General features: G+C 37.1%; 1 protein-coding gene across 1 annotated transcript in view; it reads left to right on the forward strand.

The window, feature by feature from the left end:
- The first annotated feature begins 2,078 nt into the window (after positions 1-2,078).
- Positions 2,079-19,148, forward strand: part of LOC108742440 (ABC transporter G family member 14) — a 113,139-nt gene continuing 96,069 nt past the window's right edge. The window contains exon 1 of the mRNA XM_018477659.1: positions 2,079-2,188. Coding sequence (XP_018333161.1) covers positions 2,079-2,188 — 110 coding nt within the window. The remainder of the gene's footprint in view (positions 2,189-19,148) is intronic.

The following is a 19,148-nucleotide window of genomic DNA, read 5'->3' on the forward strand; positions in this document are numbered from 1 at the left end:
AATCATTTGGAGACTGTGGAAAGGATTTCATGAAAGGAATTGGAATTTTTATAGATGACATAAACGATACAATAATAAGCTTGATGTTAACGCATTTTTATATTTTTCGTTGCCAAAGTTTACATTTTAATAAAGGTTGCTTCATTCTGTGCGATTCTGTTTTCTTGACTTAATTTTCGTTAAGTGTTCCCAATTAGACACATACCCTATTTTCTCTTATTCAGTGCATCAAAATTGAACTAATTTACAAATTGAACAATTATGGAATATCATTGTTTAATGTGTATACTTGTATTAAACATTTTGAATTTCTAATTTAATTACTGTATTTAATTTTACACTAAAGGCAAGTGAATTACATTAAGATGATGTCGATGACGTTACATGCTTGAAAGTATAAAGGTTAATTTACAGTTAAAGTTCAATGTTCACCATCCTCCCTTTTAATTGCATAATACATTCCAATAAAAAAAACTATGTAAATTATAATCTAGTGACTGAGATGTTACGCCAATAATAAATTTCCTCGTTCTTGTTCTGAATCGGCAACGACCAAACAGCAGCGGCATCGCGTCATAGGGTCAACGCCATTTCGAATCAGCTAGAATTAATAAACAAATCTTGACGCGGGGTTCGACGACATTTAAATATTATCATTTATTCCTCTGTTCCAATTGTTTTTTCGCGCGCGCTTCTTCATCCAATTATCCATAATCACGAATTCGCAAGAGAAGACCGATCAGCGGACTGAGTGACATCATTGGAAAAATGCTTCGTTGCCAATTCGATTTGGATTTTCTATTAAATCTACAAACCATCATCACGGGATTGCTCTTATTAGATATGTTTAAGAGCAATGGCCCAAAATATTCAAATAGGTACTTATTTGTGGAAATTCTGGAAAAGAATTGCATTATTTTCTAAATCTCAAAACGTCTCCTTGAAATAAGTTAAAGGGGTGATTGATAAAAAGTAACTCTATCCAGATAGAAGGAAGAAGTTCACCACTCGTGCTATCGAAACTATAATTGACTACGGCTTTTAGATCCGAATTAGGACAGCATCAACGCAACTAGATCTCTGATGGACGTCTCAAGATGCTCGATTAGACGAAAATCAAATGTCAAGGATTGCGTTATCCTTTTTTGCGTCCATATTTCCATATCAAGAGTAAAGGCCTTCCTCTGGAATGCCATTAATACAGCAAAGTTTATGATCAATGAAAACACGTCTTCATTGTCTGTTCACGTCTAATTTTACCATATTCCCGTTATTTTACGTTCAGAAAGTTTGGTGTAGTGAATATTTGATGACATTGGTCATACTTATCATGATGATGCTTCATAAGTGTTGATAACAGCCCCTAACGCTGTGGGTGAACGTTGATGGTGATGATGAGGATGATGAAGACGTTGACGGTAAAAGTTGATATGATTTTCTCACAAACATCTTATGTTTTTTACCACAATTGGTTACAAATACCAGGTCATATGTACGCATATCCATAACATGGGGCTTACTCCAAATTTTTGACGGCGTCACTGATTATGAACGATGGTGGTGACAAAAATGATACCGATGGAAGGATGAGAATGGAGAAGATGTCCTTCGTCACATAGGTTCCTACCCATAAGGAATAAGATGTTAAAGAATAATTTTAACCGTTTGCTTGGCAATGCTGTTGAAATGGCGCGCACTTCGTCTGAGCAAATATTCGACAAACGACAGCGTGCAGTCGCATAGCAAACTTGATACCACTCGATCGGCGTTACGTCGCTTTTAAGCAGCGCTACTAACTTGATCACTCGCGTGAACAACTTGCCCAACTCTTTCAGTCTCGATCCGTGTCTCGAAGGGTGAAGACGTATCGGTTTCCACGATTCCTTCAATCACACGTGTAGATAGTATACCCTACTCTAAAGCGGTTGTGTAAACAGATTTAGGTATTTAGTTGCAATGTTGTCAGCGGGATTTGCAAAACGGACGCGATTGGTTTAGACATTGCACCCCGTTTCTTCCCTGAACGCGCCGTCCCCAGGGTTGCCGAGCGTTATAAGTTCAGTTCAGTGATTGTTGCCATGATTATTTCAAAAGATCTGTTTCTGCTGGGAGACCAAGACTACTTGCGACTCCCGAATAAGGACGAAAAGCGGCCGACTATGATAAGACCCGTTGTTAAACCTCAGAGGTAAGTCGTCCGTCAGATGTTTCGTTAATTCTGCCAGTCTGGGCATTCTGGTTAAACGAAGTCAGGTGTTATTTTGACCGCTGTAACAAGGTCAGCGTTGCCAACTCTTTCGGTACAGGTCATTATATTGAGGTTTGAAGATGGTCAAAGAACCGTTAAACCCATTAACATAACATTATTCACAGTTATTTGCAATAGTTAATGAACTATTAATAAACGTTATGCGTTCTTTACGAAAACTCCCAAAACATTCGCAATTTTTTACTTCTTTCTGTTCTTAAGTATCTCATTGTCAAGAAATTTTTCTTCCACCTAGGACCTATAGGTATCATCATCATCATAAGCCGTCAGTCCTAAGACTGGTTGAACACGTACCTCCACTCTTTCCTATCCTGAGCTAAACTTCGCATTTCCCTAAAACTAGAACAACCCACATCTTTAACTATTTGCGTACAGTTTCGAAATTCTGGAAAAATGAATTCCTGGAAATATCACCTCCAAGTGTGATAATTTGAATTGTGAAATAATGAAACTGGCATGTCTTTAAACCTTCCTCCAATTATTCAATGCTTTGTCTAGGGAACAAACAAATTCCTTTGATACTTACCTACTTATATGCGTAGGAATGGACATATAGTAGTAAACGTAAAACAATGACAGAAGTAATTACACTATCTTAAATTTAACGGCTCGTTAATCTGTTAGATTACTATTTTGAAATAAGTTCTCCAATTGTTAGAAACTGCCTCGTTAGAAACAAGTACCTATGTAATAGTAATTATCGGAATGGACAGTTAATATCAAATGAAATCACGTTCGCTGATTATTTATTAATGCCTTAATCCCGGAAGTCAGTTTAAAGTTTACCATCCAGATTGTCTTATCTAACCTTAATGCTATTCATTTCGATTTGAATCATAAAAACCAAAAGGTTTCTTCTTCGGCGCTCTTCTATTCATTAATGCTTTAAAGAGGGTGTTTGTCATTCTGGAGTGATATTGAGAAATATTCTTACAGTGTATGACCAAAAGTTATATCCTTTTATCTATCTTGGTCATCCAATACAAATTAAACTCAATACTTCAGATCCATTTCCTTCCAATTTCAGTAACAAATACGTCTTGTAACAATTTCTGTGATTAGGCCATAAGAAAGACCTGCTGCTATGTATGTATTTCCTTTATTCAACGCATGAATGCTTGTTCTTTTTCAAATCCAAACATCTTCGATGTGTAACTTTCAGTTACACCATGTAATATATTGTTTTGTCAAGAATTGTGAAGAACTGGATATTTTAGACTAGACATGACATAACGTTTTTTTGTTTCTCTAGTAATTGTCCTCATTCAAAACTCATGTTACTAGACACGCAACTGACAACTTAAATACGAGGAGACGTTTATGTATTTTAATAATCCTCAAATACGTAGAATGATTCCTGGAAAAAGCTACTAATTATCAGCATGATGACACCGCAGGAGATGTGAGTACGTATCGTTTCTCAAAAAGGTTCTCCGACAATAATGTTACGCATGATGAGTTGTGACCCACCAAATCATTCACAAACGAAACATTAACTTCCACTTGAATAACTAAAATTGGAGTTGTATTGAACGCTGTTACTACGCGAACTAAATTACGTAAGGAATGAGAAGAAAGACTAGACATGCAAATATTTGACCTCGTCCAGAGTTTTTGTCGCATCCAGTGGTGAAGTAAAGATCGGCATTATGCAAAAAAATGTATCTACGACTTTATTTTTTCTTTTACGATAAAAGAAGCCGCTGTTTGCCATGTACCAACATAGATTGACAGTACAATGAAACATACTTACTAGGTACTTCAAATTAGGGATGAGAAGTAGAATCGGCTTCAACATATAATCATGTACGTATGCTGTTGGATATTTTATTTGCAATGAGAGACTTCAATGGTGTTTAGTAAGTTTATTAGATAATAGTATTGACAAAGTTATTTGTATAGATGGGCCGTTTCCTCAGCTTCAGTCTTGCGAGATAATCCAGCCTATGTTTCATTCAATGTTCTTGTCTTAAACTCTAATAGATATTCCTCCTGTCTCTTACTCTTCTTGTAAAAGCTCCCTGCTGTATGTAAAGAGATGTCGGTCCGTGTTTTATGATGCTCATTGACTTGAGATTCCTCTGTCCTGGAATATGATTTCTCAGATGTTGAGTCTTTGACTTGAGCTACACTACAGGCATCAGCAAATATCCTTATCAGTAAGGATCTAAACATACAACATTTTCTCTGAAACGTCAAATCTTTGCAAGGCCATGACGCACTGCTTCTTTTGGTTTTAGACCTTTTAGTGGAATAGTATTCAGGAACTTCTTCAGAAATGTATTTGTCAATTCTCATGACTCCACGTTATATGATGGATTTCATCCAAAGGATATTAATGATACTTTCTCAACAACTATAAGCACTAACAATCTCCTGATGCAGCTATTTCCTAACTGAATGACTTGATGATGTCAAGACTGATAATGATCGAAAATTAACTAATAAAGCATGCTGAAAATTCTCCTGAGGTATTGTGTCTCTCATGCTCCAGGGTTCCAGATGAAGAATAGTTTGCACCACCTGGTGAAATTTTTTGTTATGCTAAGTAATAACACATGTTGAAACAAAAGCAGTGTGTGATTATTGATTTGCAGTCCTCTTATTGAAATCGTTATTATTTACATGTGTAAAGCCTTCCTGATAACAATTTTGAAATGTTCATTGCTCACTGTTCGTCAGGACATTGGTCGAATTTCGAGTTTTGCTACCTTCGTCCAAGTTTTCTGTGGTTGTCTTAGACCGTGTATGAAACTAATCGAGCAGTAATATTTCACCGTCCTACCATGAACCACCCACTTCCATGCACCATTTCTAAAAGGCGGCTGTTGTCTGTTCTGCAGTGCCTACCATTTTGTGTTTCAATGTGGGTTTATAGGATAACCCGTAGCAAGAGGGAATACAATTAAGATTTTTTTTATTGTCTCATCAGTAACATCTTTGTGACCAATCATAAAGATGATGGCATTAAAATAATCGCGTAACCATCAGCCTCGCACTTTCAATTAAAGATATGATTATTGATCCCTATTGACTGAGAAGGAAATCCGTTTACCTATTCTTGGGATAGTACTATTCCACTGTATGTAGTAGTAATCACTTCCGGTCACAAGATTTATATTTAATAACAGCAACGCATTGGTGCTCATTAATTTCCGATTTGAATTCTTCTTGGATGTCTTCTTTGTTTTCTAATGTTCTCTGTAAGTTTCTATTGTTCAGTGACAACCAGAATATCACAATGCATGCGCTTTCTAGAAAATCACCTTGCTGATAAATGCTTTGCACTAAGCATAATTATTAAGTTACCCTTTATACTGTGTACTTACGATCTCATATAAGTAAGTCGCGGCCGGATGTTGTGCACGTTCGTGTACGCTATTGTTCAGTTCCAGCGCTTATTACTCGACCTAAACGACTACCTTCTCGGAACATGTAAGTAAGTTATGCTAAATCGCTTTATCCAATAAGCGCCGGCCTTTCAACAAAATGTAATGGCATTAAAAGTGTTTAACATTTAAATGTCGCTTCGGTTCACAGAAAAGCAAACAACGTAGTACTTCATTTATATTCGTAAAAGGAACTACATCCAGCGAATTTTAGATATATCCCAATACATCCATTGAAAGAATAATTGTTTCCCTTAGCTGGATTTCTACTTAACCCTTCTAATACTGAGCGCATTTTATGTAATGCACTACACATTCAAAGGCGTCTGTTGGCAGTTCTTTCCATTAGTTTACTTCAAGAATTAGGATCTGTTTAGTAATTCCGGAGCGCAGGAACTTCAATGATAAAATTTCTTTCATACCTAATTTGTGAAGCTACTTCCACCTTGTGTTCTTGAATGGCTGTCTTGATGGAGCCAGCTGTTGCGTTCTTTTCCGTCAATCTACAATGAAATTTACAAAACAGAAATCCAGGCAAAGAGGATTGCTACATACGTATGTTTGAGACCGAAATATTCAGATGGGCTTTCTCACTCTCCTGCAAAGCTCTCGTGGAGATGCTTGAGTTTCCCTTACGATTAAAGAGTCCCTGCCTAATAAAGCCTCCCTTTTATAAAAATTTAAGAGAGAATATCCCTATATTTCCACTTCCATTGACTTTTTATGCTGATGCTTGAGTTTCTTGTACAAGGAGAGGGAACCTTCCCAAAATCTGCCTGCCACAAAAACTTCAGGGGAGGAAGTCCTTATAGCTCCTCACTTACAGTCCAGCAACTTGAACCATGTTGTTTCAAAAGGCTTCAGAATTTTATTGTTATTGAGAAGTAGGTCATCTAAAAAGAGTCTGTTATCGACTGTGGAACATTAAGTTTGCCTGGTTTATGGTATTAACAATAGCTCCTCTCCAAATATTTGGGTGAGTGAACTAAATTTTTCATAGGCCAACCGATCTATACTTGTTTCCTATGGTAGAATAGAAAAATGCTGGCAGTTAATGAAGTTCAGCTAATAGCAAATTAGCTTTCAAGTTCAGTGTACTGAGAAATTTACAAAGCAAACGCTCTACCTCCATCCGCACACTTTCATCTGATACTTTGAAGGTCAACTTTGGGAATAAAAACAGCGCGAACATCAGCTTCAAATTGGTTAATGTTTTGAACCGGCCAATTTTATGATTTTGGCTTGTATGGGCATTGTTTAGGCTGAAGTTTTGTTTATTGTTTGCCCGTCGGTCGTTTGTTGGATACACACGTATGTATTGGTGCGACGCGGCGTGTGCACGTTAACGTTTATTTGCTGTTCAGGTGTCATCGGCCCGCTGTGTGGGTATTTCTGACCATCGGAGCAGTAAGTATTAGCTGCCTGGCTGACTTCGTCTTCTGTCTGCCGTCGTTTTGGCAATAAATTAGCCCGTGATAGTGGCAACAGTAGCAAATCCACGAGATTCCGCTCAGAACGCTCTGCAAATTCGAACACGGGAGGTATCATGTCACATGTGTGTTAAGTCGTCCATGCGCATTCAACTTGTACTAACTAAAATCTTTACATGTAACTTAGAAACATCTGCATGCATTAAAACACGGTTATACACACCCAGTAAACACTGACTCCCAGCTGACAAACTAATAAATTTAACCAAGATCATACGAAAAAGAACGTCCCTTCGAAAACTAGTGTCAACGAGGTCTGTTCAAAAAGAATCGCAAATTTTTAGTTTCCGCGGATTACGTATATTCGATTTTCGATTTTTTCGTGGCATTATGTTGGTACTCATATCTCTCACCTGTACTGACAAGTTCGGCCATGTTGAATGTTCAGTTAATTTTTAACAGCTGCTTTGCTTGCACATGTTCTGGTTTGTCTTTTACTTTTGCCTATTCCAAAAAATGGATTAAAGAATCTGTATCACACTTTGTGTGAAAAAGAAAATTAAGTGCGCGGACCCATTCCGAATATTGACTGCATATGGTGAAGTTTCCTTGGACCGAAGCAGCATTTATTGATGGTACAAAATGTTCTTAGAAGGTCGAGAAGATCTGAACGACAAAGAGCGTTCCGTGTGCCAGTGCATGTCTACAACAGACGAAAACATTGATGAAGTGAAGAGAATAGTATTGGTCAATCGTCAAATCACCGTTAGAGAAGTTGCTGAGGACCTAAACACATCGATTGGCTCCTGCCATTCGATTTGGGCATGAGATGGGTCGCCCCGAAATTCGTACCAAAATTACACAATTTCGACCAACAACAGCATTGCATTAACATTGCTAAGGAGCTGTTGAACTCTGTCCACGACGACCCAAATTTGTTCCAGAGGGTAAATAACTGGTGTTGAATCAGAGGTTTATGGTTGACGTGGAAACCAAAGCTCAATCATCTCAATGGAAGCTGCCACACGAGTCAAGACCGAAAAAAGCGCGCTAAGTTAAGTCGAATGTAAAGGTTTTGCTTACAGTTTTCTTCGATTCCAGGGGCGTGGTGCATCATGAGTTTTTGCCACAGGGCAGAACGGTCAATAAAGAATATTACCTACAAGTTATACGCAATTTGCGCGAAGCAATCCGTCAGAAACGCCCGGATTTGTGGAAGGACAAAAATTGACTTTTGCACCATGATAACATCATACATTGTTGTGCGCGAATTTTTGGCCAATAACAACACCCCTGTGACTTTTTCTTGTTCCAGAAACTGAAGAGGACCATTAAAGGACGACGCTACGCTCCGATTAAGGAGATAAAGACGGTATCGAAGGAAGAACTGAANCTGAACAATTTTTATCGTTCTCAATGCCAAATTTTTTAATTCTAATTTCATTTTGTAATTGTTTTTCATTTTAAAACATTTGCCACGTTAACACGTGACTTTTTCTTGTTCCAGAAACTGAAGAGGACCATTAAAGGACGACGCTACGCTCCGATTAAGGAGATAAAGACGGTATCGAAGGAAGAACTGAACAAGTTCACAAAAAATGATTTTTTGAAATCCTTCGAGAATTGGAAAAAATGTTGGCGCAAGTGTATAATATCTGGTAAGGATTACTTTGAAGGGGCCAAAAAAAAAAAACAAAATTCATGAATAAATAAATCATTTTTGAAAAACACAAAAATCGCGTTACTTTTTTAACAAACCTCGGATGTATATCTACTGTTTAAACCCGACGTATGCTCTGCAATATTTACCAACATTTTTACATTATTGGAAGAAACTATATGTTAAAATGAGCCAGGTCCCAATGACCTTTTGCACCAACTGCCAATAATCCTATAAGGAATGGGGATTTTGTAGACAATGGCCTTATGTAGACAACTAATTTTTAGCTGTTGATCGATTCATGGAAAATCGGTTTCCTATTTAAAATTGATTAGAGTTGGTTAGTAATCGGTCAAAAGATACGTGCCTACGCTTGGTCAGGTGTAAAGCACGTACACAAATGCAAACCTATTGCCCCTTCTGACATAAATACCTGTTTCCTATTTTAGCAGCTAAACGTTTAAAAGAATCGTTTTTATTATATGGCGATTTTATTTAAAATTCCAGTTCAATGTCTTTATTATCTCATTTGTGTTATTTATTTGATGGCAGTTCCCTTTAGTTAATGTGACTTGAAGAGGCATTTTTATGGGCATTTCCGAAAATTGCTCTTGCAACATAAAATTTTGTTTTGAAGACGTTTGCGTGTTCGTTGTTGGTTATTGGTCTATTAATTTGTCAACTGATGGCCTTTATTAGATTTAATTATGTATACGTTTGTACTTGGGTTAGGTATCGTAACTATAGTTGTAATGCCAACAAACTCGCTCGGCTCGCCCCGCATCATCGAAAACGACGTTTTAGAAGGATTTCAACCGAAAAACACTAAACGCCAACATACAACTTAAGCGGCAGTTTAAATTTAGATTAACTATGTACCTATTCCAAAATTTAATCTTTTATTATGAAGTTTAAGCCAAGAGGTTATTGCTATGTAATATATTTCTAGTTTTATTTAGCGATTAACTTCCACATTTCATAAGGCATCTCTAAAATTTAACTATAATGGGATGTACCCTAACTCCTGCTTGCATGATAAGATATATTCTCCTAAACTCATACTGTTATTCATGATGGCCTTGAAGTAAAACATTTATTGATTGAAAATAGAAGGAGGAGACTGTGGTAACTATTAATTAAAAAATTAAAAGGAATACTCACCCCTAATTACCACAAATAATTTTATATGAGCGGACACGTGTTTCGCCCACTTCACACGTGGGCATTATCAACGCGAGACTGAAGTGGGCGAAAACACGTGTCCGCTCATATAAAATTATTTGTGGTAATTAGGGGTGAGTATTCCTTTTAATTCTTTAATTTATTGATTGCTTCTTTTTATTTTTCATGTTAACCCGGGCTCTTGCTATAGATATAACAACACAGGCTATGAGAGTTATGGCAAATTTCTTGAAGTTTCGGTAATCATTCTTCAAAAACTGTCAATTTTGAAAACATTCAAATACTTCACACAATTCGACACAATGAGATAATTTTTATTTTCAACTCAATAACGACAGTGAAACTCTTGAATGAAAGAAATCAAATAATACATTTCATGGATGTCCTGGATAATCTGTACCTACTGAACTATTCTAAACGCAATAAGGACGAACCATTTGATTGTTGTGGAAAATTTGGTCCATGACGTATTCATCTTCAGTGCTTAATTTATTTAATTACTTTTATTATTTGCAAAACTAAATTTAGCCGGTTGCAAATGTTATCGACCTTATTTTAACAATAACAAGGAATTGTAAATTACTGTACATTAAAAATTGCTTATATGTACTTCTTGTAAACATTGTTAATAATAATTTGATTACAAATGTTAAATATACCGTTGTATAGATGTAAAACTGGTGACCGTATATGTACTAACAACAATATTATATTTAGTAGGTACGTCTCTAATCTACCATCAACTTGTTTTTGTCTGTCATCTAATGCTCGTCGTTAATATTCATAATGCAAATAGTTAAATTTACATTATTTTTAATGTTATCTGCATGCAAGGGTACACTCGCACATACTAAAATCACACCAGCAATAAAGATGTGCACTTCTGTATCCGTTAAACGTGTTGGACAGCATATTAATAATTTAATAGGGAAAGAGCGAATATAAAGATAGGAGACGAAAAATTAGAAGAAGTGGCATTATGGCCGATTTTAGATACCTAGGAAGTCAGATAAGTGAGGATGGAAGGAGTAGTGGGAATATAAAGCAGAGGATAGCGCAGGGTCGTGTCGCCTTTAATAAAAAGAAGTCACTTCTATGCTCGCGAACGGTTAATTTAGAAATTCGAAAAAGGTTGTAAAAGGTGTATGTTTGGAGCTCGGCGTTGTATGGATGCGAAACATGGACAGTGGGCGCGGCGGAAAAGAAAAGGTTAGAAGCGTTCGAAATGTGGTGTTATAGGCGGTTGATGAGGATATCCTGGGTATAAAAGGTTAGAAATGAAAAGGTATTGGAAAGAATCGGAGAACAGAGGACTCTATGGAAGTCAATAAGAAATAGGTTGGTAGGACACCTTCTTAGGCACGAAGGTCTAGTCAGGGACATATTAGAGGCAGAAACAGGAGTTAGGAGGGGTAGAGGTAGACCTAGATTAGATTACTCTTCGCAAATAGTTAAGGATGTGGGCTGTTTTAGTTTTAGGGAAATGCGAAGTTTAGCTAAGAATAGGAAACAGTGGAGGTGCGTGTCCAACCAGTCTTAGGACTGATGACTTTATGATGATGAAGTATAACACATAGACATTGACAGGGCAGAAAACTCGTAAAGAGTATTTAAGAAAATACATTAAAGTGTTGTTTTGTTTTCAATCCTTTAGAATTGGTTTAATCTATTATTAGAACATTACATCGTTGATCGTAATAAAAACTAAACTTAATGTTTCCATCGTGAGTACAGTGTGACCCTCATTACCCCATACAGGGTCAAGGTCAGGTTCGCACCTCTTTGAAAACAACATTCTGACCAACCCCTTTCATAAAACTTGTTTTTAAAGATCTAACTCATTTCTAGTATTGTCAACGGTTGCAGGATAAATAAAATAACCAGGTCAATGAAGAATATGCCTCACTGTTGCTAACTCCCAAAAATCAAAACCGCCACCATTACTTAGAAAAACCACCAAAAAAATACAATATTATGTTTTATAATATCTTTAATAAAAAATGTTCATTTACTAGAAACATAATTTCACTTTCTTGTGGTGGTTCCGACTGTTTGAAATGATACACTTGAAGTGTTCACTGTTCAGTTTCAGTTCTATTGCACCTTCGCCCTTCGTATTTATTTATAGGTGTATTAGCAATTAGAATCCGTCTTGCTGAGAGCAACTTTATAGAGAAGTACGAATTTACAGTAACAAGGTTCTCTACGTAGATCATCATCATAAGATTGTCAGTCCCAAGACTGGTTGGATACGCACCTCCACTCTTTCCTATTCTGAGCTAATCTCCGCATTTCTCTAAAACTAGAACATTCCTTATCCTTAACTATTTGTCACCGTAATCTAATCTAGAAGGTATCCTACCACCCTATCCCGCCTATTTCTTATTGACTTCCATAGTAACTTCTGTTCTCTATTCTCTATCCACGGTATCCTCATCATTCGCGTGTAACACCACATTTCGAACGCTTTTGTGTGTTTAGATGTCGCTATTTAATTCAACAAACAAATACCTCAAAATTTACCCCCTAAAAACCTATCCAGTACCTTTAAATAAGTGGTTTAAAAGAAATTTACGAATTTAATCCAAAGAAAAAGGTATTTGCCTTTCAATCCCAATCTATGGAAGCGAGATACCTAGTCGATAGTGCAAGATTCTGAAACTAACTAAGGACTAAGACTTATAAATAAAAGATGGAAATGTTATTTAGACCTTTAGTTTCGATATTTAAAATGTTATCGTTTAATTAAAAATGACCAATTGGTGTATTCGAATTCGTATCAAACAATTAGAAAAATGTAGGCGGGTTTAAATGTTTTCAGTCGTGTGTCTAATTTTTTGTATATATTCTACCCACATGTTATAACATACTAACTGAGGGTTTTCATTGGGTTATGGTGGGAATGGTTTCTCTAAATTGCATGTGTCAAGTGCTGTGCACCATCGGCAAAAGCACCCACCAAATTTGGACGGGTTATTAGGGCTACTCACGGTATTTTCATTCGAAATGAAGCATAAAATAAAAAAGAAAAATGTACCATGATATCGTTCTGACGAGAAGCATCCACCAAAACCCAAATTGGTTGCAAGATCATTGATCCTTAGTCATCCACTTAGGCAGCCCACGATCAAATATCGGAACACATTTTTGTCACCGTGTACCACCTACTTTTACCCTTCAAGATTTAAAATTAGACGTTTATAACCATTCGATTTTACGACTACGATTTATGGATTTGACCAATTCAAGTAATGTTTTGTGGTTTACAAAAAGCATATGGTCCATGGGTATACTTTTCTTTTTATGATGGTCGAGTAGGCCGCGGCTATAAGTAGATAGTAATTTCGTTAACAAAATAAGTTACGCGTTTCATTAAATTGCAGATGAGGACATCACATTTGTTTCTTGGCTATTTACAGATACTGTTTGATTTTATTATGAAACTCTTCGTATATCTTCACCATATAATGTTCTAATTTAATACTAATAATATCTACGCCTATCCATGGTTCCTACGTACATTTGTAATGGTGTAATCTCATATAGTGTTGGTCGTGAATTCTGGGGCTTTTGTAAACCAAATTACCTAACTATTAATAAGACATCTAATTAGAAGGATGGAACTAATTAACGCCCCTACTTACTATATCCTGGATATTGTCGTTTTTGTCAGAATTTTTAATTAAAGATTTGACGTGTACCCAGCGGCATGGTCTAGAGATTTAGTCCATTGCTTAGTATTCGGGAGGTCCGTATGCCTTGGTCCAAGTTTTTCTGTGGTTTCCTTGGACCACTTAGGCAAATGCTGGGGTAGTAATATTCCACAGATAATCTTTCATTCTCTTCTGTCTTCATTTCCGTTGTTCTCATCTTTCTCACCCGAACCACCACTGACCCATTCCCACGATTCCTGCAAGGAGGCTGAAGAGGTCCTTCCGCCTTACCTTCCGGCATAGTCCGGAGGGACTGCTCGCCCACCAGCATTAGTGGCTGGTGGGAATGAAACACCCAAAAGTTGCTCTTTTTAGTTTTTCTTTAACTTGTCAAATGCGTGCGAATCCTATTGGGTTGTAGGGCATATTAGATAAGATGGAAGTGGCTGTGGCTAAACGTCCGCTGACGAAATCGTTAGGTTAAATTAAGTTAGGTCGTCCTGATTGCCATATATGAAGTGCTATGCACCGTCAACAATGGAATCCGTCCCTCAAAATTTGGATAGGATCAACTGGTAATAATATAGTAATTGTGCTACCGTTTTTATTAAGAAAAGCACACATGGCCTACAAAAATTAACTGACAATAGGTATATCACACAACTATTTTAATTCTTCTTGTTATGTTTTAACACATTATCACGAAAATAAACAACGATCCCAGATATACTCGAACATGGTTGTTCCTTATCGTAACTTCCATATTGTAATGCTCATTTTAGGTCAGTATTTAATATCACTCATATTAATGTAGTATTTTGAGGACAGTATAGATACATTCATTTCTGTTTTGTTTATTTAATATTGTGGAAATTTTGAAGAAGTTGTAATCACCTTGTAATGATATATCTTCAAAATTGATTTTAGTAATAAAAATACTTGTATGGCATTGTGGTTATTCCAAATATCCACAATCGATTAATCCAAAAAACTTTATAAAGGGAAAATCCAAAAGATTTCTGTTGGAAATGGATAAAAGTAAAACTCCTCTTTATTTCAATAAATGTGAAAATACATGTTTAAACTGAACAATTTTTATCGTTCTCAATGCCAAATTTTTTAATTCTAATTTCATTTTGTAATTGTTTTTCATTTTAAAACATTTGCCACGTTAACACGATTGTCGCCTCTCCTCTTCCAGTGTCCAATGTTCGTTTAGTAAATTCCAATACGCCGTTTCAAAGCCAAGGCTTTGAAGATGGTCAAATCCATTGTCTCGTAATTCTGAACCCATTCGAAATTGCTGTTTGTCTACAGTTAGAGATAATGCGTCCTTGAATCCGGTCGAAAATTGTTCTTAAAATATTTTGTATCCACACATGTTCACGTGTACATATTCGTCGAGTATTCGCATACGTGTGTGAAGGTATTTTCTAGTACACGAACTCATAATGGCGAACTGAAGTGACATAAGCTTATTGTTTGAATAGATCGCGAAGTAAACAAAGCTAAACCACTCGACTTGTAATCTCGTCGTGTGGATCGTAATAGCACATTTTAATCTCATTACTGATATGTATTTTGTTTGTGTGCATTATATTGATTATTGCTTACTTATGCATGTAATGCTTTTTGCTTTAGCAACACTATACGAGGGTGGATTGATAAGTTTCCGGCCTAACCAAGAGATGACGCCACTAGGCCTACCTTGAGGTGACATTCTATAGTACCATCCTTGGATAGCTTGTAGCTATAGTTTCAGCCCGATCTCCTTGCTAGTGTAGGTTTGACAGCACGCTGAACAAGACGCCTCTGTGGTTTTCGTAAAAATGGAAAAGCAGGAAAATCGTGCTGTCATCAAATACTTTTATTTGAAGGGGTTAACGCCGAAGGAAATTAAAAAAGAGATGGACTCAACACTGGGGACATCCTCCCCGTCATATTCAACCGTTAAGCAGTGGGTTTCCGAGTTTAAAAAGGGTCGTGTGAGCACCTCTGATGGGCCTCGCTCAGGACGCCCCGTTGAGGTCACAACTCCAGATATGATCGAAAAAATTCATCAAATAGTGCTGGGAGACCGCAGATTGAAAGTGCGTGAGATAGCTGAGACCTGTAAGATGTCATATGAACGTGTGCAACATATTTTGCACCAACATTTGCATATGGAAAAGCTCTGTGCAAGATGGGTGCCGCGTTTGCTAACAGTCGACCAAAAATTGATTCGAAAAAACATTTCTACCGCAAATTTGTCATTGTATAAGCGTAATCCAAGCGAATTTTTGCGTCGATTCGTAACCGTTGACGAAACGTGGGTCCACCACTACACTCCTGAAACCAAAGAACAGTCTAAACAGTGGATTGGACCAGGGGAACCAACTCCAAAGAAGGCAAAAACAATTTTTTCGGCGAACAAGGTTATGGCTACTGTTTTTTGGGATGCAAGAGGTATTATATACATTGATTACCTTGCAAAGGGTAATACTATCACTGGTCAATACTACGCAGACTTATTGCAACGTTTGAGCCACGAGGTGAAAATTAAACGACCTCATCTGGCGAAGAAAAAAATCTTGTTTCATCACGATAACGCACCAGCGCACACGTCAATCGTTGCGACGGCTAAAATCAACGATCTAAAGTTTGAATTGATGCCGCACCCTCCTTACTCTCCAGACCTAGCCCCGAGTGACTATTTTCTGTTCCCTAATCTCAAAAAATGGCTTGGCGGTAAGAGATTTGCGGACAATGAAGAAGTAATCGAAGCTGTAAATGGTTATTTTGAGGAGCTTGACGAATCAGTCTATAGAGATGGCATTAATAGACTGGAACACCGCTATGAGAAATGTATCAGCCTTGGAGGAGATTATGTTGAGAAATAAAAAAAAAAAATTTTTAAAAACCTTGTTTTTCTTGGTCAGGCCGGAAACTTATCAATCCACCCTCGTATTGTGACTGATGGTTGTATAACGAATGGTACCTATTCTTTGTCAAATAAAGTATGTAAAAGCTTTTATCTTTACTTCCAGCTTTTATAAACCGGTAAGGTAATGATACTGGCCTAAAGTGTTACTGAAAGTGTGGGCCTTCCTATTGTTAAAAGAAAAGATTATTCTCACTCTAACTGGACTTGTATATTTTCTTTATACAAACTGCACTTGGACTTATTCGTTTATGACACTTTTCTTTTAATCAGAACAATTTTAAGAAATATTAATGTGTCTTCACAGTTAAAACGCCGAATATTGAGTTCCCATGATCCATTTTCTTTTCCTCACCGCGGTTGCACAGTTTCCACTTCGCCCAACAACTTCCTGTATTGTTTTTGTATTACAAACATTGTCACAGCGTTCCCGGTATCTTTGATTATGAATACTTTCCTGTGACACAGTAGGGTCACGTTACCTTTCATGGAGGTAAGCTAACACTATGATAATTTAATTCAAAGCTGCAGGGGTTTCTCGAACAACGAAACTAAGCCCTTTCAGTTCTTTATAGTTTTAGTACACCAAACCATTAAGTTTCTTGTTCGATGCTAAACTATGAAATTTAAACAATCATACTTTTAGCATTGTTACGGTTTGTCATGATAATGACGTTCCTTCGTATCATAACCTAATAATTCCGTCGGTGGTTATTTAGAAACTTCGAATATTGAAGATAAAGCACGCTTAATACGTCAAATTCTAACTGAACGACAAAATCCTGGATGCGGATAGTAGTTCATCCTTTAATTGGACATTGGACCATAGAAATTGGCACATTATTACTTAGCGATTGTAACGATGTACAAAATCCCTTGGATACATAATAGTAATTTAACGCTTTTTAATCTACGATCTTCGATTATTAAATAGTATGTATCTACCTATCAAGTGATTGGAAACTGCAAAGAATTACAATTTTAGCATACGTTCTATTTTACACGTTCGCACTTTGTTGCAACTTTCACTGCACAAATCCGTATTGGTAATCATTGGACCGTATTATATGCAGTAATTTTGTGAACCTTAAAAAAACGTTGTTTATAAAAGACGTAGCATTTACTACTGAAGTTGTATGTTGCAGATTAACGTATGATCTGAACTATAGTATTGGTTTAACAGTTTAACTTTCTTTTTTCTCGTGTTGCGCTCAATTAACGACCATCTGTTGATGGCTATGCTGATGGGTTTTCATTGAAATACATGCAGCTCTGCTGTATTTCTTACGGTTCAACCGTCAGTTACCGTGTAATCCTCCGACTCCAGGTGAACACGGTGTCTTTTTTGCTCCTCCTAGTAACGGCTGGGGAAGATGCAAGGCCCGTAAGCATAAAGTAATTGTATTACCTACCCGACAAAAGATCGGTCATGATATCCAATGAAAAAGGGTATGATTGAAAAACAATGACCAAGTGACTGAGTGAATTTAAAACGTGAGGCAGCCGCTTCGAACAGACGGCAGCTGTACTCATCGTTCTTACTTTTCTTCTTGTGCTTGTTGGTAGGTAGGTAGGTAGGTAGGTATAATACATACATATAAAAGCGGTAGCAGCCGCAACAGCATCCACTGATCTCTGTCTTGTAATAATTATTGTCTCGCCCGGTGCATCTGCTACCCCTCTCTTCTTCTGGCTCTCTTATAACGGTAGTCATACAGCTAACAACGTCGCACTGACGATGAATGCAGCGCCGTTATGTTTGAGTTCTGTTTGTATGTGCTGTTGCTATTGCATCGCTCGTTGCTTTGGTGCGCTGCGATTCGAGTTCGCAGCACGGACGAAGTGCTATGTGCAGTTCGGGTCAACGGCCACTGAAAGTGAAAAGAGACGCGTCGCGCGCCCGAGCGAGACGGAAAACGAGAGTGAGAGTCTCATAAGGGTCCAGTTGGCGGCGTTACAGTTCCATTGAGTGAAACTCGCAAATACACTGAGCAGCAGTGGCCGCTATAGGAATACTTTGTGCGCTAGAGTGTGACAGCGTTGCCGTTTATGGAAAAAAATATGTCCCTTTGAGTTTTTTTAACTGTATTTTACATTTTAATTCCATTATAACTATGGAATAATGAAATACCTAAAAATAAACGATTCCTTTGTTCAAAGTAAAATTTTATCCCAATTCTGCGGTTTCTCGGATAGTGTTATAATTTTTTGTTTGTGGATTCAATAGTCTTATACAATTCGATCTCATTTCTTTGCTTTTGATCGATCCAATGTAGTAGACTTGGTGAAGGGGTTACAGGAGAAAGAACACGTATCATTTACGAAGCATCCGATACTACCGAGAACACGTGGTTTGAGTAGGATGGGGCAATAGAAGATAAAGTGAACTCAATCGTGCATGTTTTCCGGGAAACGCTACTAAATTGCTTTCCCAGGCATGACTACCTGAGATTCCTTTGTACAGAGGGTTGAAAGCGGATGATACAGTATTACAGTACATATATGTATAAAAAACTTGCTACAAGATCAGTACAAATATGTAACGTTCAAACATATAGGTACTCGTTACGATTTTTATTGTAAATGTCATAATAAATATCTTTCAACCATTAGATAGCAGTTAATCGATCTTCATTCGAATGAAG

This window comes from Agrilus planipennis, unplaced genomic scaffold (genome assembly GCF_000699045.2).
Source record: "Agrilus planipennis isolate EAB-ADULT unplaced genomic scaffold, Apla_2.0 scaffold3, whole genome shotgun sequence".
In the NCBI taxonomy this organism is placed as follows: domain Eukaryota; kingdom Metazoa; phylum Arthropoda; class Insecta; order Coleoptera; family Buprestidae; genus Agrilus; species Agrilus planipennis.